Source organism: Neomonachus schauinslandi, chromosome 16 (genome assembly GCF_002201575.2).
Source record: "Neomonachus schauinslandi chromosome 16, ASM220157v2, whole genome shotgun sequence".
In the NCBI taxonomy this organism is placed as follows: Eukaryota; Metazoa; Chordata; class Mammalia; order Carnivora; family Phocidae; genus Neomonachus; species Neomonachus schauinslandi.
This window is the reverse complement of record NC_058418.1, coordinates 16,765,811-16,791,899: the sequence shown is the minus strand read 5'-3', so window position 1 is coordinate 16,791,899 and position 26,089 is coordinate 16,765,811. Positions and strand designations below refer to the sequence as shown.

The 26,089-nt window shown below is 57.9% G+C and overlaps 2 protein-coding genes across 3 annotated transcripts; both read left to right on the top strand.

Moving 5' to 3' along the window:
- The first annotated feature begins 612 nt into the window (after positions 1-612).
- SCN1B (sodium voltage-gated channel beta subunit 1) lies at positions 613-6,680 on the top strand. The gene is made up of 5 exons (XM_044922128.1): positions 613-733; positions 1,515-1,757; positions 5,950-6,093; positions 6,417-6,491; positions 6,575-6,680. The coding sequence occupies exons 1-4, from the start codon at positions 628-630 to the stop codon at positions 6,479-6,481; spliced, it is 558 nt and encodes a 185-aa protein (XP_044778063.1). The 5' UTR covers positions 613-627; the 3' UTR covers positions 6,482-6,491; positions 6,575-6,680.
- Positions 6,681-8,549: 1,869 nt separating this feature from the next.
- HPN (hepsin) lies at positions 8,550-25,763 on the top strand. 2 transcript variants are annotated; one of them, XM_021700845.1, is made up of 13 exons: positions 8,550-8,759; positions 9,335-9,404; positions 14,441-14,542; positions 14,629-14,670; positions 19,722-19,851; positions 19,930-20,052; positions 20,164-20,204; positions 20,669-20,834; positions 20,938-21,128; positions 24,411-24,506; positions 24,709-24,851; positions 25,034-25,198; positions 25,417-25,763. In XM_021700845.1, the coding sequence occupies exons 2-13, from the start codon at positions 9,389-9,391 to the stop codon at positions 25,453-25,455; spliced, it is 1,254 nt and encodes a 417-aa protein (XP_021556520.1). In that variant the 5' UTR covers positions 8,550-8,759; positions 9,335-9,388; the 3' UTR covers positions 25,456-25,763. The 2 variants fall into 2 exon arrangements, with proteins under 2 accessions (XP_021556520.1, XP_021556519.1); XM_021700844.1 differs by having other exon boundaries at positions 24,366-24,506.
- Positions 25,764-26,089: the final 326 nt, after the last annotated feature.

The window sequence follows — 26,089 nt, the reverse complement described above, 5'->3', positions numbered from 1 at the left end:
ACCCGCCCCTCTGAGGTCTTGCCTTCTCCCAACCCATTCTCTGGGGCTGGCTGGTTTTGCAGAGCAGTCGTGGGGGGAAATGACTCCGCCACATTGAAGTTCTAACACATCTGGAATTCGAGTCCCAGCACCTAAATGCTGCAGTACCATGGGCAAGGGGACTGCTTAAGAAGGGGTACATGGGTATCTACTTGGGTACAGAGCAAAGACTCTGAGTGACTGCCCACAGTGACAGCCCGATGTTGTTTGGGGGGAGGGGCTTCCTGAGTGGCAGGCCCCCTGCTGGGGCCTTACCTCACTTGTGGAATCTGCCCAGCAACCCCTCGAAGCAGAGATGACCATTTCCCTCACCTCACAGAGGGAAACTGAGGCCAGAGGTGAGGAGGGACTTGCCAAGGGCACACAGCAAGTGGCAGGGGCAGGCTGAACGTCTGGTTCTGTCCGTTCGTAACCATTGTCGAGGGGAAACAGATGGTTTCTGAGAGGCCCGAGAGCCAACGGCCAGGAAGCCTGGCATTGCCCGGGGTGCTGGGTGCCCCTGCTCCACCTGAGCCTGCTGTCCCTGCAGTGTCCTCAGCCTGGGGGGGCTGCGTGGAGGTGGACTCAGAGACCGAAGCCGTATTCGGGATGACCTTCAAAATTCTGTGCATCTCCTGCAAGCGCCGCAGCGAGACCACCGCCGAGACCTTCACAGAGTGGACCTTCCGCCAGAAGGGCACGGAGGAGTTTGTCAAGGGGGGGGGGGGGGGGGCGCCCGGCACAGGTGCGGGGCTGCGGGCTCCTGTGTGGGACGCCGTGGCAGGCAGCCCGCGGGAGGGGTTGTCCCTTCGTTTCCGATAATGTGCTATTTGTGATGACCTGGATTCAGATTCCAGTTCCACCCCTGACCAGCTGGTGACCTTGGGCAAGGCACTGGGCCTCTCTGAGCCTCAGTTTGCTCCTCTCTAAAGATGGAGTGGCGGCAGTCTCTAGCTCGTAGGCTTGGGTGAGGGGTGATCCAGCAGTTGCCCCTGGCACGCGGTTGGCACAAAGATTTAGTAGCAGCAAGGATGTCTGAGGTAGTCATCATGGAAGAAAAGCAGCACTTTCCTGCCCTCCTGTACGTTATATGTATTTTGAACTACACATGAGGGGGCACCATAAACTTGTAGGGCCTCCCGGTGCATTGGGGTCTGCCGTGGCTGAGACTGGACTCCTCTGTCCCTGGCTGAGGAGCATGCCCGGTGAGAATGAAAGCCAGGAAGGCTGAATGGGGGCTCGGGGGTACAGGGTGGAGGGGTGCCTGAGGAATATGTGTGTGAGCGTGCGTGTGTGCGTGGGCCAGGGGCGTAGTCAGGGCTGGGGGCAGGCCAGGGCACGATCCTCGCCCCCCTGTGCCCTCCCTGCCTGAGGTCATGGTGCCCACGTGTGTCTGCTGTCTCTCTGAGTGTCAGGGCAAGGGACAGAACAGTCTGGACGAGGATGGGGGGGTGGGGGGTAACAGGCACAGGCGGTGACCTGCCCGGCTGCCCCCCAGATCCTGCGCTATGAGAACGAGGTGCTGCAGCTGGAGGAAGATGAGCGTTTCGAGGGCCGCGTGGTGTGGAACGGCAGCCGGGGCACCAAGGACCTGCAGGACCTGTCCATCTTCATCACCAACGTCACCTACAACCACTCCGGCGACTATGAGTGCCACGTCTACCGCCTGCTCTTCTTTGAGAACTATGAGCACAACACCAGCGTCGTCAAAAAGATCCACCTTGAGGTGGTGGACAAAGGTGAGTCTGGCCCTGCCTGCCCGCTCACCCCTGTTGCCCACCGGCAGCCAGATGGTGGGACAGATGGCAGGTAGGGGACAGGCTGGCTCCTCGCCTGGGCCAGGCAAACGCCCACGGCAGCAGGGGGAGCCGCACCTCCTTCCCCAGCCCCAGCTCTGGGTTTCCTTTCCTTTCAACCTGCGGCGAGGCCCCAGCAGACCTCTCCCCTGAAAGTTCTGGGTGCGGAATTCTGCCACGTGTGCTGTGGGACGTCCTGCAGGGGCCTTCCTGTCTCTGAGGAAGGGCTGTCCCGTGGGAAACAGGATGATAATGGTATCCACCTCTCAGGGCTGTGTGAGGACCCAGCAGCGGGCTGGGTGTCGGCTGCCCACGTAGTGGGGATGACAGTGGAGGTGCCGACTGTCCGGTGGCCTCAGCCCCTCCTCCCTTGGTCACCCTGGCGGAAGAGACAAGAGTGCGTCCCCTAGAGCAGAGCTCCCCAAATTGCACTGTGCTCGTGAGCATCCTGGGAGTCTTGCTAAGGTGCAGACCCTGACTCAGCAGACCCGGGGTGGGGCCCTGGCCGCATTTCTAAGAGGCTCTCAGCGAAGCCAATGCTGCCGGTGTGGGGCCGCACGGAACAGCAAGCATCTAAGGCGTTTGGGGACATGTCATCATTTTGGCTCCAGCTGCCTTGGATCCCTTCTCTGAAACATCTTCCGATGGGTGTAAACTGGAATTTTCCAGGGCCCGAGGGCCCATTGGCTTAGAGTCAGGACACCATCCCAGAACCTGAGCCACCAAAGAGCCATGGCAAATACGGCCCATGGGGCCCACAGCGCACGCGCATTATCAAGCACCGTGCATTGTCCTTCCTTTCCCCAAGAGGGGTGCAGACCCTCATTGAACCTCCCCACCCACCCTCCTGGCTAGGGGCCGCTACTCGCCCCACTTTACAGGTGGGGAAACCCAGGCTCAGGGAGGTAAGATCACGTGGCCGAGATCGCAGAGCTGGGACCTAGATTTGAACCCAGCCAAGCACGTGTGACTGCCGTTTCTGTTCTTGGTGTGATTCACTACACTCTGCCGTCAGCCAGAGCCTGTGGGTTTCTTTTGATAATTAGCATTTTTACGTTTGTTATCAAAGTGAACCAGCAGAATTCAGTGCAGGAGACATGTGTGAGCTCCTCTTTGGCGTAGGTCACGATGCTGGGTGGGCGGCCACCCACGGATGTAGAAGACGGAGCCCCGCCCCCTGGGAGTGGCTGTAACAAGAAACGCCCCCAAATACCAAGGTTTCACAAAATCTGTGTCAATCCTGTCTCCCGACTCAGTGCTGAGGCGAGGGGGTCAGGAGAGCTGGGAGGTTCCCAGGTTCCCTCCGTCCTGTGGCTCTTGTGGTTTGGCCCTTGCTCGGAATGCTGTCCTCATCTGCGGGACGGAGGCTGGGGCGCGAGCACGATCTACCATATTCTACTACCTCCCAGAGCCTGTGTTCTTCACATTTACCAAAGGCAGGCACAGCTCTTTATTTTGTCTTCCCAGAGTCTACGGGAGTATCCAACATACTCTAGTGGGTTTTTTTTTTAATCACCATAGTACGGTATTTTATATTACTATATACTATACTATTCAACATTACCAAAAATACAACAGTATTTTTATCGTAGTCCATCATACTAGAGTATTTGTAACATTACCCACCATGCTATAGTATTTTAGATTAATCATATTGTAGTGTTTTAAAGTTTTACTTGTTCAACTGTATTCATCATCAGCCAGCATACTGTAGTATTTTTAACATAACTCATCACACCACAGTATTTCTCTGATTACCCGTGGTTATTACTGTACTGTTAGCATTGCCGGCCATACCGTATTCTTTTTTTTTTTTTTTTTTATAATCCACTATCTTACTGCATTCTCAGCATTACCCATCAGCCTAGAATGCCTCCTGGTAATACCCCAAGGAATGAATGGAGTCATTTCCAAAGGAGGGCCAGTGGGTGTTGGTGGTGAGAACTTTCCTGAGCTAGCAGAGCTGTGGAAGATGGTAGAAGCACCTGGGGGTCCCCCAGCACAAGTGGGGAGCCGGCAAATGAGGACAAGAGGGCTACTTCTATCTCGGCTATAGCCGGTATGGGTGGAGAACGTCTTAAGGGGAAGCAGCATCTGAGGCTAGTGAGAAATCCAGTCTGCAGGGGGGCAGGCTGGAGCTTCAGATCTGGGGGGCTGCCAGCTTTTAGAAGATTTGGGGGCTTTTGAAGAAATCAAAGTTCTCCCCAGAGAAGGGGTCTGTTACCCTCTGCATGACCCCTCTGCTCAGTTCCTCATCTGTGAAGTAGGGGAATGACAGTCCTACCTCCTGAGATGTCTGTGTGGCTTAGTGGAGACTGCATTTGACATACAGTGCCCTTTACCAAGTGTTTCTTTGGCTGCGGTAGTTTCCAGAGCAGGGAAGAGCTCAGAGCCTGCCATCAGTTACACTTGGGGTTGAATCCTGGCTCCGAGTCCAATCCTGGCTGTGCATCCTTGTCCAGCGCTGTCCCCTTTCTGAGCCTCAGTGTCTTTCTCTGGAAAATGGGCTACAGAGCCGTGCCGGTCGATCACCGTCCTCATCTGACTGGGAGAGCAGGAGATACCAGATTACCTCAATCCATCTGAGCACCGAGTTCCAGGAGCAGGGAGGAGAATTCTGAAGATGTGCGCTTTTTCCAACATATATCCACCTCAGTGTGCTTCCTGAGGTCAGCTGACGTGGGAAGCCAGCACTCTCTCTATCCTTGGGGTGTTTCAGGGACTCAGGGAGACGCTCACATAAAGAACTTGGTACAGAGCCTGGCTGAAAGCAGGCATTTGCCGTATGAGACGCCTTCCTGTCTTTCGAATGAACGAATGACGTGTGGAGCCCTCTCCCCAGCTCCTCCTGGCCCAGAAGCAGGGGAGAAACATCCAGCCCTGCCGCCCTCCCTCACTCCGGCCCAGAAAGCGTCAGTGCCATCTGCACAGGGCGGAGCAGCAGAGAGTGCCCACTGACGGGAGGAAAGACCATGTGAGGACAGTGGGGGAAGTGAGGTCCTGGCCACCAGGAAGGAGAGGCCCGGGCGTACAGGGCGGACACCTGTGAAATCCTGCCGAGGACGTCACAGTGGCCTTCGCCTCTGGTTCCCTGGCTGAGCACATCCCCTTCACAGTTTAAATTTAGGCTCAGTGAAAGGAAGCTGGCAATGGCAAGGGCCAGTGCCGCGGAAAGGACCGAAGGCTTCCGGAAAATGTCAGTGAAGAGCCAATATACTGAGGTGGTGCCCACTGCGAGCCCGTCCACGCCTGTTACGGGTATTAACTTGCTTTCTCTTCCCAGCAACCCTGTGAGAAGGCATGAGGATTATCGCCGCCGGTTTACAGAGGACGAGTTGAGGCTCGGAGAGGTGGAGTCGTTTGCCTAAAGTCACACAGCTAATAAGAGGCAGAGTCAGGATTTGAATCCGGTTCCCAGAGCCCCTGCTCTGAACTACTATGCTCTACTGCTCCAATAATAACAGTAATAGTAGAATTAATAATAGTAAACAGGTGTTGAGGGCTACCTATATGTCAAGCCCTATCCTAAGGATTTTTGAAGCATATTTCATTTGTACAACACTCCCAAGAAGGAGATATTGTGATTATCAGCTTTTCACAGATGGAGAAGCTCAAACCCAGAGAGGGTGAGCCACTTGCCCAAGGTTACACAGGTGGCAAGTGGCAGAGTCGGGATCTGAACCTGAGCCTTCTGGTTGCAGAGCTGCAACTCTCGGGCATCTGCAGCCTCCTGAATGACACAGATGCCCCCTCCGGCCACCCAGGGGGGCAGGTTGAGGGGGATCCCAAAGCCCACTGGACGCTGGTTATTAAGAATCACAGTGACCGGGCGCCTGGCTGGCTCAGTCGGTCAAGTGTCCCACTCTTGATCTCAGCTCAGGTCTTGATCACAGGGTCGTGAGTTCAAGTCCCGCGCTGGGCTCCATGCTGCATGGGGAGCCTACTTTAAAAGAAACAAACAAGATCACAGTAACAATGATGACGCTAGGGAAACAGCATAGTCCCCTTTGCAGACCAGGCCCAGGGAGCCCAGGGAACCCAGGTCACTTGGCCAAGCTCACAGCGCCAGCTGGGAGCACCTCATGCCTCCCGAGCCTGGCCTTGACTGCCACCTGACCCTGCCTGGCCCTTGCAGCCAACAGAGACATGGCGTCCATCGTGTCGGAGATCATGATGTATGTGCTCATCGTGGTGTTGACCATATGGCTCGTGGCAGAGATGGTTTACTGCTACAAGAAGGTCGCCGCGGCCACGGAGGCCGCTGCACAAGAGAATGCGTGAGTGGCACTGGTGGGGAGGGGGTCAGGCGACCCAGACACGCGGGCTTCCCAGAGGGGTACATCTGTTGTCATGGATGGGTAGGGTCAGGACCCAGAGTCTGACCCCCCGAGGTCCCCTCCTCCCTCAGACTCAGGACTCCAGACCCCAGCCTGGACTTCCTGCGGATCCCTAGATGTCCAGCCTGCAGTCCCCGCCTCTCTCTAACTCCGGAACCCTGTGCACCTGGGGCAGAGACCCCAACCCTCCTCGGTTTCCCAGGGGTGGGCCAAACTGATGAGGGGGGTAACTCTACACCTGGCCTTTGCCCCCCCCCCCCCCCCCCGGAATACCTGGCCATCACCTCAGAAAGCAAAGAGAACTGTACCGGTGTCCAGGTGGCCGAATAGCCCCGGTAAGGTAGGTGGGTGGGCAGGGGCTGGAGGGCCTGGGCAGGTGTCAGCCCACTAGGTCCCTGATACCTGTCTCTCCCTCACCTTTAGGCCCTGGGCTCCACCTCAAGGAAGAGCCAGCCCTAATGGGGAACATCTGGGCACAGCCTGCCCCCAGGGCGCGTTGGCCATCCCTGGGCCTCCATGAGCCTCAGAGTCCTGCCAACGGAGCTGCCAGGGTGGGAGGGGGCAGGGGGCTTGGCTCACACCCCCAATCCAGCCCACTTCCTCCTGCCCCATCGCCCACCCACGCCATGCATGATGGGTAAAGCAATACTGCCGCTGCCCCCACCCCTGCTTCTGCTGCCTGTTTAGGAGGGGGGGCGGTGAGGTGGGGGCAGCGGCTCCGCACCCCTCCTTCTTGCTGATTTGCACACATCGGCCGCTTCAGATGCACACTACTGGGGCCCAGCCCCTCCCTGCCCCCCCTCCTCCACCCAGTGGGGGGGTTCGTGATGGGCCGGCACAGGTTGGGGCAGGGGGTGCTGGACCCACTCCGACCCGACCCCCAGCGACATTTCCCCTCCTTCCTCTGGCTGGACCTGGGGTCCCCTCTCCCTGTGATGCACTCTTGCCCCAGCCCAATCCTGCCCTTTCTCACCAGCCTTGGACTGTGGCCACTTAGAAAGGCCCATTCAGCCTCTTCTCTCTTCACACGAGTAGTTTTGTTCAGGAAATAAAGATTCTTGGACTTGATTCATAGTCTCTCTCGTGAGCCCCGTCACCCTCTACACCCCCGCCCCAATCCAAAAGCCTCCGTTTTCCCGGGGACCCGCCCTCTGTGCACATTCAGGCAAAAGGAGGAGGAAGGTGCAGCCACTTAATTAGTGGGGACCGGGAGGGTCACTAGCTCAGCGGGGACCATGAGTGGGATGGGAGGCTGGGAGGGGGCCAGAGAGGAGTCACGGGGGCAGCAGGGAAGGGAAGGTGCCATGGAGGGAGGGGAGGCGGCAGGCGTTTTGGTGGTTTGCTGTGTTCCTAGCAGGGTGGCTCTCTGCTGTGGTGGGAGCTGGGGAGGGGCGAGGGAGGGAGAGGAAGATGCAAATGGGGGGAGGGGCAGAGAGAGATTAGGGGCTGGCAGCACCAGTGCCCGCCCCCAGGCATGACCCCCTTGTGGGAGACTGTGGCTCTGCGTGGGGCCGAGCGTGTGGGATGAGCGGCCGCGGTCTGGGTTTGGGAGCATGGCTGTCCACTAGCAGGTGGCTGCTGGTGACCCTTGTGTGTCTGGGTGTTTATCTGGCCCTGGGGTCTGACGTGGATCACTCTTGGCCGCTGGCGGGACAGTGTGTATCTGCCTGTGGACACTTCCGGCCACTTGGCCTGGATCTCAGCACTCGGTGCTGCCTTTTCCGGGCCAAGCCCCCCATCCCCCCACCCGGTGCAGGACTTCCAGGCTCCAGAGGTCACGGCTGCAGGCAGCAGGGAGGCTGCCAAAGCAAACCAGCCCCCGTGACTTGTAGGAAGGCAGCTGGGGGGAGGGGGCTGGGGCAGAGGCTGGGGCAGGAGTTGGGGGCGGTCTGGGGCCAGGGCCAGGGCCGGGGCAGGGACCAGGATTGCCTTGTTCAGGAGCTGGACTTGGGGACGGGAGATAGCGGGGGGGCAGTGGTAGGCCTGGGTTCAGGCAGGGGGCCGGGGTGGGGTGGGGGGTGAGCTAGAAGGGACAGGGGTGGATAGGGAGGGAGTTAGGCCTGAGCTGGGGCCAGGTGGGGGTAAGGCAGGGGCTGGGCGGGAGGCAGAAGAAGTGGCAGGGGCAGGGTGGGCTTGGGGCAGCTGGAGCCCTCTATCTGGCTCCCTCCAATTCAAAGGCCCACCCTTCAGTCCTCGTAAGCACCCCGCCCCAGCCTGCTCTGTCTGCTCAAAGCCCCTGCCTTCGGGCCAAACCTCTCCCTGCTCCCGCCTCCCCTCCGACTGGCACACCTGGGCCCCCTCCAGGCCGGAGGCAGGCTCCGCAGGTTGCTTGGGCCGGCCAGCTCCGGCCCTTGCAAACCCCGCACCACCAGCCAGGTGGCCGCCCGCGCTGCCAATCCGTTTGCCCTGCCCCTCCACGCCCCTTCCCCCGCCTCCGGCCCCGCCCCCTCCGCCTCAGGTGAGGCCGCCAGGCCTAGCCGGCCCCACGCTGCTGCCTCCGCCTCCGGGCCACCGCTGCTGCGGGGCCACCATGCTCCTGCCCAGGCCTGGAGACTGACCCGAAGAGGGCACCATCTCTCAGCTCCGCCCCCACCTGTCGGACCCCAGGGTAAGGACCGGGGCCCTCAGTTCTGGGCCCGGGCATGGGTGCCCTCGTGCCCACACCAACCGAATGCCCACCTCCCAACAGTGGGCTTCCCGGGGGCCCCAAGAGTGGGCTCTCAGACGTCTCTCCAAGGAACTCAGAGCTCCAGCCGCCTGTTGCTCAGATCCAGAGATTGGGCCCTGGGTCTCCTCTTCCCTCAGGCCCAAGACTCTGGGCCCCTATGCCCCTCCTCCCACATACCCAGGAGTTCTGAGCCCCCAAATCCCTCTTTCCCCAGGACCCAGGAGTTCAGGCTCTCAGGTCTCTCTACTCCCTCAGAGCCAGGTGTTCAGACCCTCAGTCCCCTCCTCCCCCAGGCCCAGGAAAGGGGCCCCCAACCGTGCAAATCCAGGAATCCCCTGGTTGCTGGTCAGACACTGACCCCATCCTTGAACCCAGCCTGATCTGCGTCCGTGATCACGGTGTGCTCTGGCCAGGGCCCAGTCCGTCCAGCCTCCCTGGATGGGCGCCTGGGACTGGGGGCACAGGGGCTGGGTTCGGCTCCCCCAGGCCCTGCCTCTCTGTTCATCTCCCCACAGGTCCCACCCTGGCCCAGGAGGTCAGCTGGGGAATCATTAACAAGAGGCCGTGACATGGCGGAGAAGGAGGGTGAGTCCCCTTTTCTTTGAGTCCTGACTTTGGCTCTGCCTGGCGCCCCTCCCTCTGTGCTCTGCTCCCAACCCTCCGCCCCCTCAGAGCCCCCTCTCTCTGGCACCCCTCCTGGGCCCACCCCCACCCCCTTCTGAAGTCTCCTCCACCTGATTAACTATTAACCAAATTTTCTGTGGGGCAGTGCTACCACCTGCCTTCCTGCTACCCCGTATGACCTTCCTGGCTCTTGCCTCAGTTTCCCCTCACACCCCAGTGATTTCTCAGCTAACCCTGGGCCTGCCCCCCACTTGGGGCTAAGGTGGGAAGACCAGCTCTCACGGTTATGGACTCAGACTCTGGAGCTGAATGCACAGGCCTGTATTCAAAGCTGCTTCCGCCACTTTTTAGCCGTGTTCTCTTGTACGAGTGACATAATTTCTCTGGGATCCATTCCCCCCCCCCCCCCCCCCCCGGCCCCGGGTCAAGCACAGATCCTCGGGCTACCTGCCTAGCCACACACAGGGGTTGCCGGGAGCATGGAACCCACACGAGGCATCAGTGTGGGGCTTAGCGTGTGAGACACAGGCCATGAACCAGACATGACCGAGGCCGGCCAGCCCGGTGTCCCAGGGACCCAAGAACCCCACCAATTCCAGACATTCCTCCCACCTCTTTGCACTGTGGGCAAAAGAACAGAGGGAGGACTTTGGACTCGGCCGGGATGGATGGAGAGGGGAGAGAACCCAGAGGAACCGTTCCAGGAAGGTGGGAGCGAGCGCCCGCCTGAGTGGCTGGCCCTGAGGGGCCCTTGGCAGGCCCTGGCTGGGGCTCCGGACAGCCTGCCTCCCTCTCAACCTCCGCCACACGTGGGAGCCAGCTGGAGGGGCCCGAGCAGGGGGCAGCCTTTCCTCCCTGCCCTCTCCAGCAGGGGCTGGCTCCCTCTCTTCTTCCTGGAAGCAGGCTAGCAGGGCTTCAGTTCCAGGTGATAGCCCTTTCGAGCTGGGAAGCCCTGGGCAAGTGGCTTACCCTCTCTGGGCCTCAGTGTCCATCTGGAAAATGGAGCTGGGGTGAATGCGCCCCTCACAGGGTGGCGTGAGGATTTAAAGGGCATGAGAATTAGGGGGTGCTGGTTGTGTTGGCTGAAATGAGCCACGTGGATCACTGGCCTCCTGGGCTCTCAGCAGTTAGCAAATCACATCCCAAACCATTCAGCTAGGGCCCAGAGCAAACCCAGGCTCCGGGTGGCTCAGGACGGGGGACACTGTGCCCTTGCTGAGCAGGTGGCTGGCAGAGCCCGGACCCTGAGGGACGATGTTCCTCCTGGAGCTGACTGACAGGAGTCTCCAGGGCCCGGGCCTATGCGTGAATGACCCCGGGAGAAAAGCAGATCGTGCCCGGAAGGATGGCCAGAGATGGTCTGGGGACAGAGAGAACTGAGGCAGAGTGGGCTCCAGTGCGTCCCCAGGCAGCTCGACCTGGTCCTGTGGCAGGACCTGGACCCAGACGCCGAACGGTTCTGGTGCCGTGCTTACTTGCTGGGTGACCCCGGGGAGCTGGCTGCGCCTCTCTGGGCCCTCTTTCCTCATCTGCAAACCGGGGATGATGATAATGATACCTTCCTTACTAACACCGGGGGCTAGGCTGTAAGGAAAGTGCAGGCCAGGGCTAGGCGCGGGAGTCTGAGCCGGTTGTGTTAACTTCCAAGTGTGCCCAAGGCAAGGTGCCTGGTGCTCCCTGGGGACTCAGACTTGGAGGAGGTGATACAGGCTGGGCTGACCCGTAGGGTGAGTCGGAATAGGTAGGGGGTGCCCGGCAGAGGGAGAGCACGGACAGAGGCAGGGGCTGACGAGCTGCCAGGCCTGCAGTGGCACATGGAGAGCTCGGGTATTTCTGGAGGCCGTGTCGGAAGTGGAGTCGGGAAAGGGATGAGGTGAGCGAGCCGGAGCCTTGTCTCTCAGGACTGTTTTTGGTGATGGGCCGGCGGATGCCCCGGCAGTGCTGGGTCTCTCCACGAGATGGCGCTGGTGGTCATTCTTTGTTTCTCTTATTCTGACTTGTGTTTTTACAAGTTCTGTGGGTTTGGTTGTTTGCCGGAAGCTCTGTCAGGGGTCTGGTAATGACCCATAAGGCTGTCTGGGAATTTGGGGAAACATAGGTTCGACTCCCAAATCTCTAATGGCCATGCTTATACCCTAGAAAGCCTGGCACCACAGGGCTGAGGGTCTTAGACTCTGTCTTGGGGACACTGGGGAGTCATGAAGGATTCTAGGTAAAGAAGGGACAGGGTGGATTTGGTGCTTGGATGATCCTCAAGCTTCCATGTGGAGGCTGCGCCAGAGGGCAGGTTGAGCCCAGGTTTGGGTGGGGCTGGGTGCAGGGAAGGGGAGGGTGGATAGAAGGTGCTCAGGAGGCCTGCAAGCTGTGTGGGGAGGGAGGTGTCCTGCAGATGAGGAACAGTCCTGAGGATGAGGGCCTCTGAGACGGGACCTGGGGATTGGGGGGGACGTTGAAGCCGGTATGGGACCTGGGGGGTGTGAAGGACCCAGAGGTCCCAGGGGGAGGCATCTACAAGGCTGTAGGACAGAAAAGGGAAACTGAGGCTGTGGAGGTGTGTGAGACAGACTTGGAAGCAGGGGGCATGAGGGGGAGGAGGCCACGTCGCACCCTGTGAACTCCAGGTTTCAGGGAGCGGGACGAGGTCAGCAGATGGAGAAAGCCCCTGTTGGAGAAGTGGAAGGAAAATCGGACGCATGCGGTGTCTCAGAGTCCAAAGGAGAGCCTTTCATTCAGGAAGTTGGAGTTGGGGACGCCGAGGGCTGAGACACAAGCTGCTGACTGAGCCGAGTTTCAGAGACAAGGAGCCACAGATGTCCCCTGTGAGAGTTTAGCTGCCAGAGGGTGGGGGCCGAAGACCCAAGGTGAGGGCGGCCCTTGGCGCCCTTGAGGAGCAGAGAGCAGCGCCCCAGGGAGAAGCCAGGAATCCCGGCAAGGCTGCTGCCTCACACCCAGAGTAAGGACACTTCCTGTCCTACCAAGGGCACCCGCTTGAGGCGTGGAAGGAGGGCACGGGAGGAGGTCCTTCAGTGCTTGCCACCCCAGTGGACGCACCAAAGCCCCTGGGCTGGGCTCGGAGTGGCCCCAAGCCCTGATAGGCGCCCCTGAGAACAAAGGGACCAGGACCGGCCTCTCGGCCTCATGGCTGCAGGAGCCAAGACCTCCCACCGGCACCAGGAAGATGGCTGGGAACAGAGCTGGCGGGCTGGCGGGAGGCCAGGGCTGGCCTGGCCCCCTGCGGCCTCTTTAGAGGGCGGGAGGGTGTATTTGTTTGCTCTTGCCTTGAAGGGAACTGCTGGGCTCTCAAATTCTTAAGACACCCAGACAATGACCGTCCCAGGAAGATCCCGGACGATGCCCGGCTCCATTCTGGGTGCTGGTCTGGCCCTGTGCCCGCCAGCTGTAGACTGCGATACAGGTGGGGGAGCTGGGACTCCTGCCACCCTGGAGATGTCCCGCAGAGGCCATCCCACAATCCCTAGCGAAGGAGTTGGCTTTTAATCCCCAGGGCCCCTGTTGCACTGGGAATAAAAACCCCTTTCCCCTCAGGCCACGCGGCCTCCCTAGCTGCTCTCAGCCTAGGTCCCTGCCTTCCCCAAACTCATGCCATCCTGGCCATATCTGTGGTCTCTCTCTCGAACAGATCATGCTTATTCTTGCCTCAAGGCCTTTCCCTGTGCTGTCCCCTCTGCCCAGAGGGCTCTTCCTTAAGATCTTTGCGTGGATGGTTTCAGCCTTCAGGTCTCAGCTCAAAGGTCACTTCTTGGGGTGGCCTTCCCTCAGCACCCCACTCCAGAAGCCACCCGCCCCCCCGACCTGCATTATTTTCTTCATAGACTTTGCCACTATCTGGGAATGATCAAGTTTGTTTATTGTTTATGTTTTCCCCTCAACCTTACACATATGAGAATGTGAGCCCCATGAGAGCCAGCATCTCATCTGTCTTGGAATGTGTCTCCTGAGCCTAGAATGGTGCCAAGTACAGTGGATGCTCAGCAGGACAATGAATGAACAAAGCTCTTTTTACCAAGGAGCAAACAGGCCCAGAGAGGGGAAGGGTATTGTCCAGGAACACACCGCTCTAATGATATAAAAGCATTTATTGAGAACTTGCTCTCTGCCAGGCATTATGGCGCAGGGAGAGGGAGTGGCTTCGTACTTAGACGCTTGGGCCCCAGCACCCCATGTGCCCCGGGGTCCAGGACTCGGCACTGCCTCCCGCTGGCTGAGTCCCCACGCACATGTCACTCCACTTCTCTGAGCCTTAGTGTTCCCTGTCCGAAAAATGGGAATCCTCCCCCAAACGAGGACAGTGCTTGGGAGAACAAGCCTGTGATAAGAGTTCAGCTACTATGATGTAAGAGAACTTTAAAATATTGTTTTTAGAGGTGAGTGCTGGGTGGGTGACCATTAAACAGACAAGAAAGCTGAGGTTCAAAGAGGTGAGGCCACTTACCCAAGGTCCCAGGGCCGGGAGGGGTAAGGCCAATATTATTAAGTGAGGCTGGCAACTTTTCAAACTTAGGTTCTGAACCTCCAGAGGGTCCTGTGGGAGAGGGCTGGTTTGGGGAGATGCCCAAGGACAGAGGGGCTGGGAGGGCAGAGAGGGATGAAGCAGTGAGGACATGCCAAAGAGCAGGGAAGTGAGCTGCCAAGAGGGCAGAGGTCAGGGGTCGCAGCGCCCAAGAGGCTCCAAGAAGTTCTGAGAGAGGGAGCAGAAGTGAGAGGTTCAAGAGAAGAAGGAGATAGCAAAGTGCAGTGTCACTGGGGAGGAGAGAGCCCGCAAGTGCCAGGAGGGCAGGGATGGTGGCAGCGGTCCCAGCCACACGCCTTCCCAGCTGGAAGGCTTGGGGGGGGAGCAGGACACCTGTAGGGGAGGGCGCGGACCCAGGGCATGGCAGTCGGCGAGGGGGGCGGGCAGGGCAGAGCTGGCCCCGTGCCCAGACCCTGCCGCGAGGAGGACCGGCCTGGCAGTGGCCCCAGCATGGTGTCTGTTGCAGGTGGCCGGACTGTGCCATGCTATTCCGGACCCAAGGTGGCAGCTCTCACAGCGGGGACCCTGCTGCTCCTGACAGGCATCGGGGCAGCGTCCTGGGCCATTGGTGAGAGCGGTCCCTGCGCCTCTCCCCTCCCCTGCCCTGCCCCGCAGCCCCTTGCCTGCCTGCCCTCACCTCTGCCTTCTCTGCAGTGACCTTTCTACTCAAGAGTGATCAGGAGCCGCTGTATCCGGGTAAGTAAAGCAGGCCGGGACCCACTGGGGAGCCCCGGAGGAAACCTGTCCCTGGTGGGAGCTCAAGGAAAAATTTCCGAGTGACTGCGTGAGCATGTGCAGAAATGCTGATAGCACTCAGATTGAGCACCTGCTTGGGACAGGGTGCCATTCTAAGCACTCCACCTTGCCTATGGTTTCCAGACTCTCAATGTGTTACCTGTTCGTGCCTCATGAAATAAAATTAGGGAGTCGGAAACCACATTTTAAAAAGCACGAAAGAGAGGGGCGCCTGGGTGGCTCAGTCGGTTAAGTGTCTGCCTTGGGCTCAGGTCACGATCTCGGGGTCCTGGGATCGAGCCCCGCATCGGGCTCCTTGCTCAGCGGGGAGCCTGCTTCTCCCTTTCCCTCTGCTACTCCCCCTGCTTGTGCTTTCTCTCATTCTCTCTCTCAAATAAATAAATAAAATCTTTTAAAAAATAAAAAGCATGAAAGAGATTAGATTAGAAAAGACCACAGCGCATCTCTCTCAGCACGGGAAAGTTTTGTTAATCTTTCCTTTTGGTTCCATGAGAGCCGTGCTGTTATTCTCTCCATCTTTACAGATGGGGAAACTGAGGCTCAGAGCAATGCAGTGATTTGCTCCAGAAAGCACAAGTTCAGGGCTGCATCATAAAATGTAAAAATGTGTCTCTTTACTACGAGGCATGGTCAGAGCCCGTTTGTGAGGTGCTATATGAATTTAGCGACCCCTTCTCATTCTCTGGGGGGTGGAGGGGGGTACTGCTGCTATGATCCCCATTTACAGATGTGGAAAGTGAGACCAGAGAGGACACACAGCTGGGAGATGATGAGGCCAGGAATAGCTCTCAGACCGGCCTGGCAGAGCTGGGTCTGCAGGCAGCTGAGAATGAACGGCTACACTAATAATAGATGTGGAAACTAAATGTGGAATGAATGGATGAATTCTCCCGGGTGCCAGCCCCCAGCTGCCGTTCCACGGCCCAGCACAGCAGGAAGAAAGGGGAAGTTGGGTGATGGGATGTATTTTTCACTCCCGGGAGCCTCATCTAATTCCATAAAGGACTCAGCTCATGCTAAGAGAAGAAATGAAAATCCGGACAAGGAAAGCCTACGTCAGCGTTGGTCACCATGCCAGCACTTAGTGAGCATTTACAGGTACCAGGTGTAGGCCTCGGGGCTTTATGGTTTCAATTCTTTAAACCCTCACAAAAGCCCATTTTAATATGGGGAGACCGAGGCGCAGAAAGGTCCAGCGACTTGGCCGCAGGTCTCAGAGCTAGGAAGCAGCAGCTCTGGGATTCGAACCCAGGCAGTCTAGATCTGCTCAATGCAGAATTACTATCCTGTGCTGTTTCTCGAGAAACAGCCAAGCGACTCGCAGTAGTGACGGCTACCATCTGCTGCACCCGCGCTGTAACCTTGGACCTATTACCATTGCCTCGCTTTTGCAGATGGGGGACACTGAGGCCCAGTGAAGTGAACTGACTTGCCCAAGACCACACACTGAAGAAGCGGCAGGCCAGAGGGATCATGTCCCAGAAGCCGCTCCGTAGCTCCGTGGTTCCATAGCTCCCCACCGCCACTGGGCTAAAGTCTCAACCCCCTGCAGGCTCCAGGGCTCCTAGGGGGCAGACCCCTCTTCCGCCCTCACCTCACGCTTGCTTCTGGCGCTCTCCAGCGTCCAGCCTATGGGCCATTCTCATGCCCTTGAAGGGCCCTCCTGGCCCCACCGTCTTGGCTTACCACCTCTTGCCTGCTCACACCTAGAAGCAGTTTCGAGGTTCTGCTGAGTTCTGGGGCCTCAGACCCGTCCTGCCCTGGGTCCCAACCTCCTTAATCGTAAGCTAGGGGGCCACGGGGAAGAAGGAGAGATGATGCAGTCCACTTGGTAAATGTGGCTTTGGGGTCTCACCTTCAGGCCTTCCTTCCTGCACCCCTAAGTCCCATGCTCCCCCTACCCCACGGCCAGGCCTATTGCCCAGGGTAAAATTCTCCTCACACTTGACTTCTGGGGAATTTCAGGAGGGCAGGGGCCCTGGGTTTGCTGCCCCAGACGGTGTCCTGCACATGGTGGGTACTCAGGAGGTCTTTGCTTAATGCACAAGACAAGTCGCCGAGATGAACTGACTTGCCCTTGACCTCCAGCTGGAAAGTACCTAAGCCGTGATTCAGACCTCGCTCTGGCCAACGCCAGCACTCCTGCCCTTCACTTATACTTGGCTTTTCCAAAAATGATGGGAAATTGCAAAACAAATGAAAACAACCCCCAAACTACATCTCCACCTCATTTTCCTGGGATTTTCACACCTCGAAATAAATCAGACAATTCAGTAAGCAAAACCAGATGACCCAGAACACATTTTCTTTTCTTTTTCTTTGCGAAGAATACCAACAAGAATGAAGAGTCGAAAAGTGAGAAACAGTGGCACAGAATGTGGCTTTAAAAATAATCGGAGGGGGCATTTGATATTCCCTCCCTCTCCCTCCCCCAATACATATCCATAAAGTGATCCTTTTTTCCCCCTAAAACCTTACCGTATCTGGAATACTTGGAAGCTTTTTACCCCCAGCTGGTGTTTCAAACCCCAGGTCTTGGTCTTGGAACTCGGGGTGGTGGGTGCCATCCGCAGGGGTGCCAGGCATCGCCTGCCCCCACCCCAGAGCAGGGGCCAAGGCAGCCAGGAAGCCATCACTGTGGGTAAGGAAGTCACTGGACAGGCTGTCCGGGCCAACATGCAGAGCTTGGGGTCTGGAGTCACGCAGGCCTGAATGCAAGTCGTCTCTGCTTCTCACTCACTTGGTGATGTTGGGCAAGGCACCCCACCTCTCCAAGCTTCAGCCTCCTCCTCTGATCAGAATGGGGATGATCTTTGTGGCCTTGGGGTGGTGTGGCGAGGCCGTGCTGTTGGTGGGCAGGGAGAACGTGAGGCATAGTGCTGGGCACACGGCAGGTTCTCAGAAGACAGGGTCCTCTAGGACTGGGTCTAGAACTCCTGCGTCCCTTGTCCGGGTCAGGCGGCTAGGGGAAGACCCCTCAGCTCGGGGGAGGCCAAACTGAGTTTGCCCCAGATCTGGTTTCCTAGAATGTGCTCTGGGGCGCCAGCAATGCAGGAGGACCAAGGGGGTCACAGCTGGCCTGTCCCCAAACCTGCTTCCCCTGCGCCCTGCCCCATCCTGGACAACGGCAGCTGCATCCTTCTACGGCTCAGGCCAGACACCCCAGAGTTGTCCATGACCCCTCTCTTTCCTTCACAGCCACATGCAGTCTGTCAGCTTGACCCACAAAATCTCTCCAGAATCTAAACTCTTCTCCCCCTCTGCCCCCGCCCTGGCCCCGGTCTCCATCCTCCCCAGCCTGGACTCCGCAGCAGCCCCTCCCTGGGCTCCCTGCTCCTGTGGCGTCCCCTACAGTCTGCCCCTGGCCCGCAGCCAGAGGGAGCCTGTGAACCCCCCAATCGGGTCAGGGTGCTGCTGGCTCAGAGCCTCCCCTGGCTGCACCTCTCTCCAGGGAGAAGCCAAGTCCTCGCGTGGACTTGGCCTTCCTCCCAGCTCATCTGCCCCTCGCTCACTCTGCTCCAGCCTCCTTGCGGTTCCTCCCCCACCCCCGCCCCCACCTCCACCAGCCTTGGGATCTCTGCCCTTGCTGTTCCTGTGGCCTAGTTCTCTGTTCCCTCACCTACCTTCACGACTCTCTCGACTCTCTCCCCTCCTTCAGATCTATGTTCACACACCACCTTCTCAGAAAAGCTTTCCCTGCCCTCCTGCGGGAAATGGCAAGTTCTCCCCACACGCCAGTATGCCCCTGCCTCAGTCAAGCTGGATTTGTCTCCTTGGCTCCTTATTTTGTGACACACCATCTATTTTGCTTACTTGTCCCTTTCGTTGCCCATTTCACCTACGGGTCCTGGATTTCCACAGAGCAGGGGTTTTGTCTGATCTGTTTATTGCCGTGGCGATTTGTTCATTGCCCCAAATAGAGCCTAGCACGTCCTGAGTGCTAAATGTAAATAAACAGGCCTGAGGGCTGTGACCTGGCTTAGGTGTGGAAGACGGTCCTCTGGCCATGTATGGGGAGCAGCCTGGGAGGAGCTAAGAGGATGGGCGGTTCTCAACACAACCAGCCCCAGACACGAGGAATCCCTCAGGCGCTCTCTCCAGCCTTCTTATATCTTCATCCCATCTCTTCTCACAGTTTGTGATGACGTGCTTGGTTGAGTGACTTTTTTATTGCTGTCTGTCTCCCCCAATCCTAGACTTTGGTTTGGTGAGGGCACAGCCCAGGGCTGTCTTGGTCATCTTTATGCCTCCAGCATCACCCCCCAACAGGGCTGCGTATGGAGTATACGTCCAGTTAACGCTTATTATCGGGTGAATGAATGAATGAGTGAGCCAATGAATGAATGAATACTACATCGTCAGCTTGGAGAATTGCACTTTAATATATTCAAGGCTTGGACAAGTCCTGCAGAAAAGATAGCTTTTCTTTCTTTTTTTTTCTCTTTCTTTTTTTCTGTCTTTTTTGAAGACTATAGGGTATCTAAATATTTTGGCCCTCTGAGGTGTTAGTCAAGGGTCTTCAGGCTGCATAAGACAAAAGGAGAAAAACTGGTTAAACAACAAGGGGAACAATTCACTTACTTATCCAGCCATTCTGGGGGTCTTTCCCATCTGGCTCCATCAAGGGGCAGACATCTCTTGGCTTTCCTCCACGTTGGCTTATTTTTCCCCCACATTGGGGGCAAAGACGGCCCCCAGCAGCTCCAGCCTCACACGCCATTCTCCTGGGAGCATGGTTGAAACCGCTTCCCTCTTCCCCGATGTCCGATGTCCTAGCTGATGTCCGAGCAAAGGGCCAGACGTGCGGCGCATGCGCGGCCAGCTTAGGGCGCAGGGAGGCGACAGGAAGGTCCCCAGGTTCCCCGCCCGCAGGCGCGCCCCAGCTCCTATCGGCCCCCCGCGGAGACTCAGGCCTGGAGCTCCGCGGGGCCGGGCTGGGGGGTGGGGCGCGGCGGGGAGGTGACCCAGGCGGCCGTCCTGTCGCCCTGCAGTGCAGGTCAGCCCGGCCGACGCCCGGCTCATGGTGTTCGACGACACGGAGGGCACGTGGCGGCTGCTGTGTTCCTCGCGCTCCAACGCCAGGGTGGCGGGCCTGGGCTGCGAGGAGATGGGCTTCCTCAGGTACCGGGTGGCCCGGGGGGGGGGGGGGGCGGGGGGGGGGTGGGGCGGGAGGAGCAGGCCTGACCCCTGCCTGCCCAGGGCCCTGGGCCACTCGGAGCTGGACGTGCGGACGGCGGGTGCGAACGGCACGTCGGGCTTCTTCTGCGTGGACGAGGGGAGGCTGCCGCTGGCCCGGAGGCTGCTCGAGGTCATCTCTGTGTGGTGAGGAGGACCGCGGGGCCCGGGCGCCCCTCCTGCCCGCCCTCGGGGGCCCTTTCTCCTGCCTGAACTGGCCTCCCCTTTTGTTTCCACCTCTGCCCCTTTCTGTCACAGTGACTGTCCCAGGGGCCGTTTCCTGGCTACCGTCTGCCAAGGTGAGTCCCTGCTACGCGGTACCCTCTCCCTGAGACCCCCCCAGGGCAGGGCCATGTCCCATCGGACACCCCCCCCCCACACCCACCCAACACACACCAGCCATAGCCCCTTACCCTACAAGGATGGAGCTGGGTCCTCTCGGACTCCCCTAGGGAGGCATGGCCTTGTCCCCATAGGGTCCCAGGGATGGGACTATGTCTCCTTACTCTCTTAAGGTGGGCCCATGTTCCGCAGAACCCTCAGGTCAGGGTCTCGTCCCATCAGACACCCCCTACCCCCACACTGGCCATATTTTCTTAGATCCTATGAGGGTGGAGCTGTGTCCTCTGACTCCTTCAGGGTAGCAGGTCCGTGTCCCCTCAGGCCCCCAAAGCAAGGCCATGTTCCTATAGGTCCCCAGGGATGGGGCTGTGTCCTGAAGGTTCCAGGCCCTCCCGCTGCCCCTGATCTGCCTCTTCCACAGACTGTGGCCGTAGGAAGCTGCCTGTGGATCGCATCGTGGGAGGCCAAGACACCAGCCTGGGCAGGTGGCCGTGGCAAGTCAGTCTCCGTTACGATGGAGCACACCTGTGTGGAGGGTCCCTGCTCTCCGGAGACTGGGTGCTGACAGCCGCCCACTGCTTCCCTGAGTGAGTGTCCCCCACAGCCCTGAGTGGGAGAGGCAGGGGAGAGGCGAGCTGGGAGAGGCTGCGCCCGGGGAAGCTGCCACCCTCCTCTCCTATTCCCTGGTAGGCGGAACCGGGTCCTGTCTCGATGGCGAGTGTTTGCCGGCGCTGTGGCCCAGGCCTCACCCCATGGCCTGCAGCTGGGGGTGCAGGCAGTAGTCTACCACGGGGGCTATCTCCCCTTTCGAGACCCCAACAGTGAGGAAAACAGCAATGATATCGCCCTGGTCCACCTGTCCAGCCCCCTGCCCCTCACGGGTGAGTCTGGGGGATGAGCCTTGGCCTGGGGACTCCAGAGGCTGGGAGGACAGAGGACCGAGCCATAGGATTCCATGGTGATAAGGAAAACGACCTCTAGGGGAGTTAAACACGGAGTTCGCATTTGCCGCAGCAGATCCACCCGGGGCTCCGTGCCCAGAGGAAATGAAAATACGGGTGCACACAAGATCTTAGACGCGGGTGTTCACGGCAGCTCTATTCACTTTAACAGTCAAAAGATGGAAGCAGCCCAGATGTTTGTTTGACAAATGCATAGACAAAATGTGGTAGATCCGTACAATAGGGTAATATTTGGCCATAAGACAGAATCGTGGAGCACTAACACATGATACACAGCCAATAAACCTTGAAACCATTGTGCTAAACCAAAGAAGTCAGACACAAGAGGCCAGTATGTGATTCCATTTATCTGAAATGTCCAGAATAGGCAGAGCTGGAGAGAGAGAAAGTAGATTAGTGGCTGCCAGGGAGTTGGGCTGGTGTGAGGTGGGGGGGGCGGGGGGGGGCGGATGGGGACAGGGAGATTGGGAGGTGACGAGTAGAGAATACAGGATTTCTCTTTGGGGTTGATCAAGACGTTCTCAAATCGATGGTGGCCACAGTGGCACCTTCCTATTGCCAGGCATGCAGATAAACTCTCTCTGTGAACCCCCTAAAGGTCACCGACTTGCCCGCTGAAGGGGCTGAACTGTGCGGTGTGTGAATTGTGTCTCGGAAAAGCTGTTACCAAAAAACACAAGTGAAATGAAGAAAACTTTTATTTATTTTATTTATTTTTATTTTTTACAGATTTTATTTATTTATTTGACAGAGAGAGACACAGCGAGAGAGGGAACACAAGCAGGGGGAGTGGGAGAGGGAGAAGCAGGCTTCCCGCCGAGCAGGGAGCACAAAGCAGGGCTCGATCCCAGGACCCTGGGATCATGACCTGAGCTGAAGGCAGATGCTTAACGACTAAGCCACCCAGGCGCCCCTGAAGGAAACTTTTAAAATCTATGAGTGAACCCGAGAGGGAATCAGAAGATGTTCCCTTCGCAGTTTTCCGGAGCATTTCCTCGCTCTCAGGGAGAAAGACTCCCTTGGGGCCTAGGATGTCTTTAGCGCTTCTCCACTGCACACCGCATGCCCTGGATTGAGAGCCGGCTCTCAGCAGGCCGCAGTGTGACAACACTATTAATAAAAACGATGCTGATGAAGTCATAGTAGCGGATGATGATGAGCCTTCAGCGGGCATCGGTATAATGATAATGAAATAGTACGATACGATACTATCCCAGTGATGATGTCCAAGCACCAACACTCACTCCTCACCTCCTGTGTGCCAGGCCCTGTTCTCTGCAGGTCCCCAGCCTGCACGCATTCAGTCCCCACAGCAGCCCTGGGAGGGTGGATCCTCTTAGGGTCCTGTGTTCCCACACAGAGGGGGAGGCCCCCACGCGGAGAAGGTAAATGTTGCTCCGAAGTCCCGCGGTTGGAAAATGGCAAAGATTTGGGTCGAGGCCGCCTGGTGTGGGAGTCTGTGTGTGTAACCCCCAGGCTTTGCTGCTGGGACCGTTCTGTGGCTTGCATTCTACTTCTTTTTTTTTTTTTAAGATTTTATTTATTTATTTGACAGAGAAAGACACAGTGAGAGAGGGAACACAAGCAGGGGGAGCGGGAGAGGGAGAAGCAGGCTTCCCACTGAGCAGGGAGCCCGATGCGGGGCTCGATCCCAGGACCCTGGGATCATGACCTGAGCCGAAGGCAGACGCTTAACGACTGAGCCACCCAGGCGCCCCGCATTCTACTTCTCTTTATGGTTATTTTCTTTTGAATGATCCGTGTTCCTGGTTTTCCATCGAAGGGGATGATACACATTTAAAATGAAACAAACCCTTGTCTTTAGGGAGGGGTTCCAAATAGTGACGTAGAGAAGTGTCCATGGAAGCACAGGGGGTTGGGGTGGGAGACACACGGCCGAGGGGGTAAAAGCATAGAGCTTGGGATCAGATTCAGGTACTTGCCAGCTATGTGATCTTGGCTTCACCTCTCTGTGCCTCAGTTTCCCTGATCCATTAAATGACTTCCTAGAGTTATCAAGATGATTGAAAGGGTAATATGAGGGGTGCCTGGGTGGCTCAGTTGGTTAAGCAGCTGCCTTCAGCTCAGGTCATGAACCCAGGGTCCTGGGATCAAGTCCCACGTTGGGTTCCCTGCAGAGCAGGGAGCCTGCTTCTCCCTCTGCCCCTCCCCTCCCCGCCCCCCTCCCCCGGCTCATGCTCTCTCTCAGATAAATAAATAAAATCTTTTAAAAAGAAGGGTAATATGAGTAAAGAGCTTAGAGCAATGCCAGCACACAGGTGAGCACTGAATTAACGCGAGCAGTCATTGCTGTTGTTGTTTATTACTATTACTAGTCATGGGAGCATTTCCTGTTTGCCAAGTGTGCTGCTCAGGGCTTCACCAGTTTCTCACCACAACCTCTGAGGGAAATGATTATTCTGTCCATTTTATACCTGAGAGCTCTGATGCTCAGGCCTGCAAAGTCGCCAGCAGGCAGGCCGTAGACAGAACTGCCAGGACCTCTTGTGTAGGTTGCGCACTGCACAAGACATCACATCTTAGGGGCGCCATTCTCACTGTTGTTGGTGTAGACCTGTGTACCTAGTACAATGATCTTCTGGCAGATGGACATCAAGTATCTCAAGATAGGGATGCCTTTCTGTTTCTCACAAAGGCACCTTCTAGGCGGGGGGCGGCCTGTGGGCCACGGTTAAGAACGCAGGCTTGGGAATCTGGCCAACCTGGGTCCAAATTCTAGCTCTGTCATTGCTTCGTTATGAGACCTCAGATAAGTGACTCAGCTTCATCTCCCTCCTCTAAATGAGCTAATAGTAGCCCCTCGCTCTCTGGACTGACAGGAGTTTGGAGGAACTGAGGCAGGAAGACATCCAACTCCTGCTGTGGTTATTTTATTTTTATTTTTTTTAAACATTTTTATTTGAGAGAGAGGGAGCAGCGAGAGAGGGAACACAAACAGGGGGAGTGGGAGAGGGAGAAGCAGGCTTCCCGCCGAGCAGGGAGCCCGATGTGGGGCTCGATCCCACACCACCCGAGCCGAAGGCAGACGCTGAATGACTGAGCCACCCAGGCGCCCCCTGCTGTGGTTATTTTAGAAGAACAGAGGAGAGGGTGCGCCGGGGCCCTTGAGGCTGCTGGACAGAGGCTTTGTTCCAGGCGGGGCAGGCCGGCAGGGGCTGGACCGCCTGGTCTCTCTCCCAGAATACATCCAGCCTGTGTGCCTCCCGGCTGCCGGCCAGGCCCTGGTGGACGGCAAGATCTGTACCGTAACCGGCTGGGGCAACACGCAGTACTACGGTGAGTCCCGTCTTCTGCCGGCAGAGCCGCCGTGAGGGAGACGGAACTGGGCTGGGGAAAGGCAGTCTGGCTGGAAAGGCAAATGCTTCTTGGCCCTGGGGCCCAGGGACGCTGAAGAGCCTGGGGGGGGCGGGGTGCAGCCGGAGGGAAGGGGGCCGCACCTGTTCCCCAGCCTCGGCCAGCCTTGCCCGCACACCCCCAGGCCAACAGGCTGGGGTACTCCAGGAGGCCCGAGTCCCCATAATCAGCAGTGAGGTCTGCAACGGCCCCGACTTCTACGCGAACCAGATCAAGCCCAAGATGTTCTGTGCCGGCTACCCTGAGGGTGGCATTGACGCCTGCCAGGTGAGGCACTGTGGGGGGCAGCCCCGAGCCCCTGCCACTCCAGGGATGGAGACACAGGGCAGTGGGTGGCCGGGCTCCCTCTCTCAGGGCCAGAGGGCTCTGTGACCACAGCCCCTGGCCATCCAAGAGGGCCTCCCGGATGCCCTCTTGGCTTCCAGCCCGGCCTCCCCTCCCCACACCAGGGTGACAGCGGTGGCCCCTTCGTGTGTGAGGACAGCATCTCTCGGACGCTACGTTGGCGGCTATGTGGCATCGTGAGCTGGGGCACCGGCTGTGCTCTGGCCCAGAAGCCGGGTGTCTACACCAAAGTCAGTGACTTCCGGGAGTGGATCTTCCAGGCCATAAAGGTGAACGTCAGGCCCAGATGGGAGCCAGAGAGCGGGAGTGTTTGGGACTCTAATGGGGAAAGGGGAGGAGGCAGGGGTTTTCTGGAAACCTGTGCTCAGGCCAGAAGATGGTGCCCTAGGGGACAGATGGATTTCCAAGGGCTTGTGGGGAGGGGAGGTTAGCTGTGGGACTGGGGAAGCCTCTCAGACCTCAGAAGCCCCCAGTTGTCTTTCTCCAGACTCACTCCGAAGCCAGCGGCATGGTGACCCAGCTCTGACCTGTGGCTTCTCCTTGATGCACACGCCTCCAGGGCCCAAGTTCACCTAGGTGGCTCGAGCCCCACCTGGTGGGGTTCACCCTGGGCCCGGAATGGGATGTTTCTCTTCTTGGGCTGAGCCCACAGGTCCAAGGATACCCTCCCTCCAGGCTCCTCTCTTCCACAGTGGCGGGCCCACTCAGCCCTGGGACCACCCGAGCCTCACCCTCCTGACCCCCATGTAAATATTGTTCTGCCATCTGGGGACCCCCATCTAGGTGCCCGTGATGACAGGATGCTCTTTAAATAATAAAGATGGTTTTGATTAACATGGCCTCTGAGTTTGCAAGTGTAAACAACAATGAGGACATTTGTCCAGGAGGGAAGAGAGAAATTAGGGTCTGGCACAAATCAGGCAGGGAGCGTTATCCTCCAATTCTCATTGGCTTAAGAGAAAAAAAATTAATTGGTTCACTTAACTGAAAATGCCCCGGAGCAAGTGGCTTTAGGTACTGCTGGATCCAGCTGCTCAAATATTTTTCGTCAAGACTGCCTCATTTCCTCTCCAAAATCTGCTTTTGTCAGAGAAAAGCTTTATTTGCAAGAAGCCTCCCCTACAACCAGAGACAGAGATGTCCCCCACCCACCCAAACGC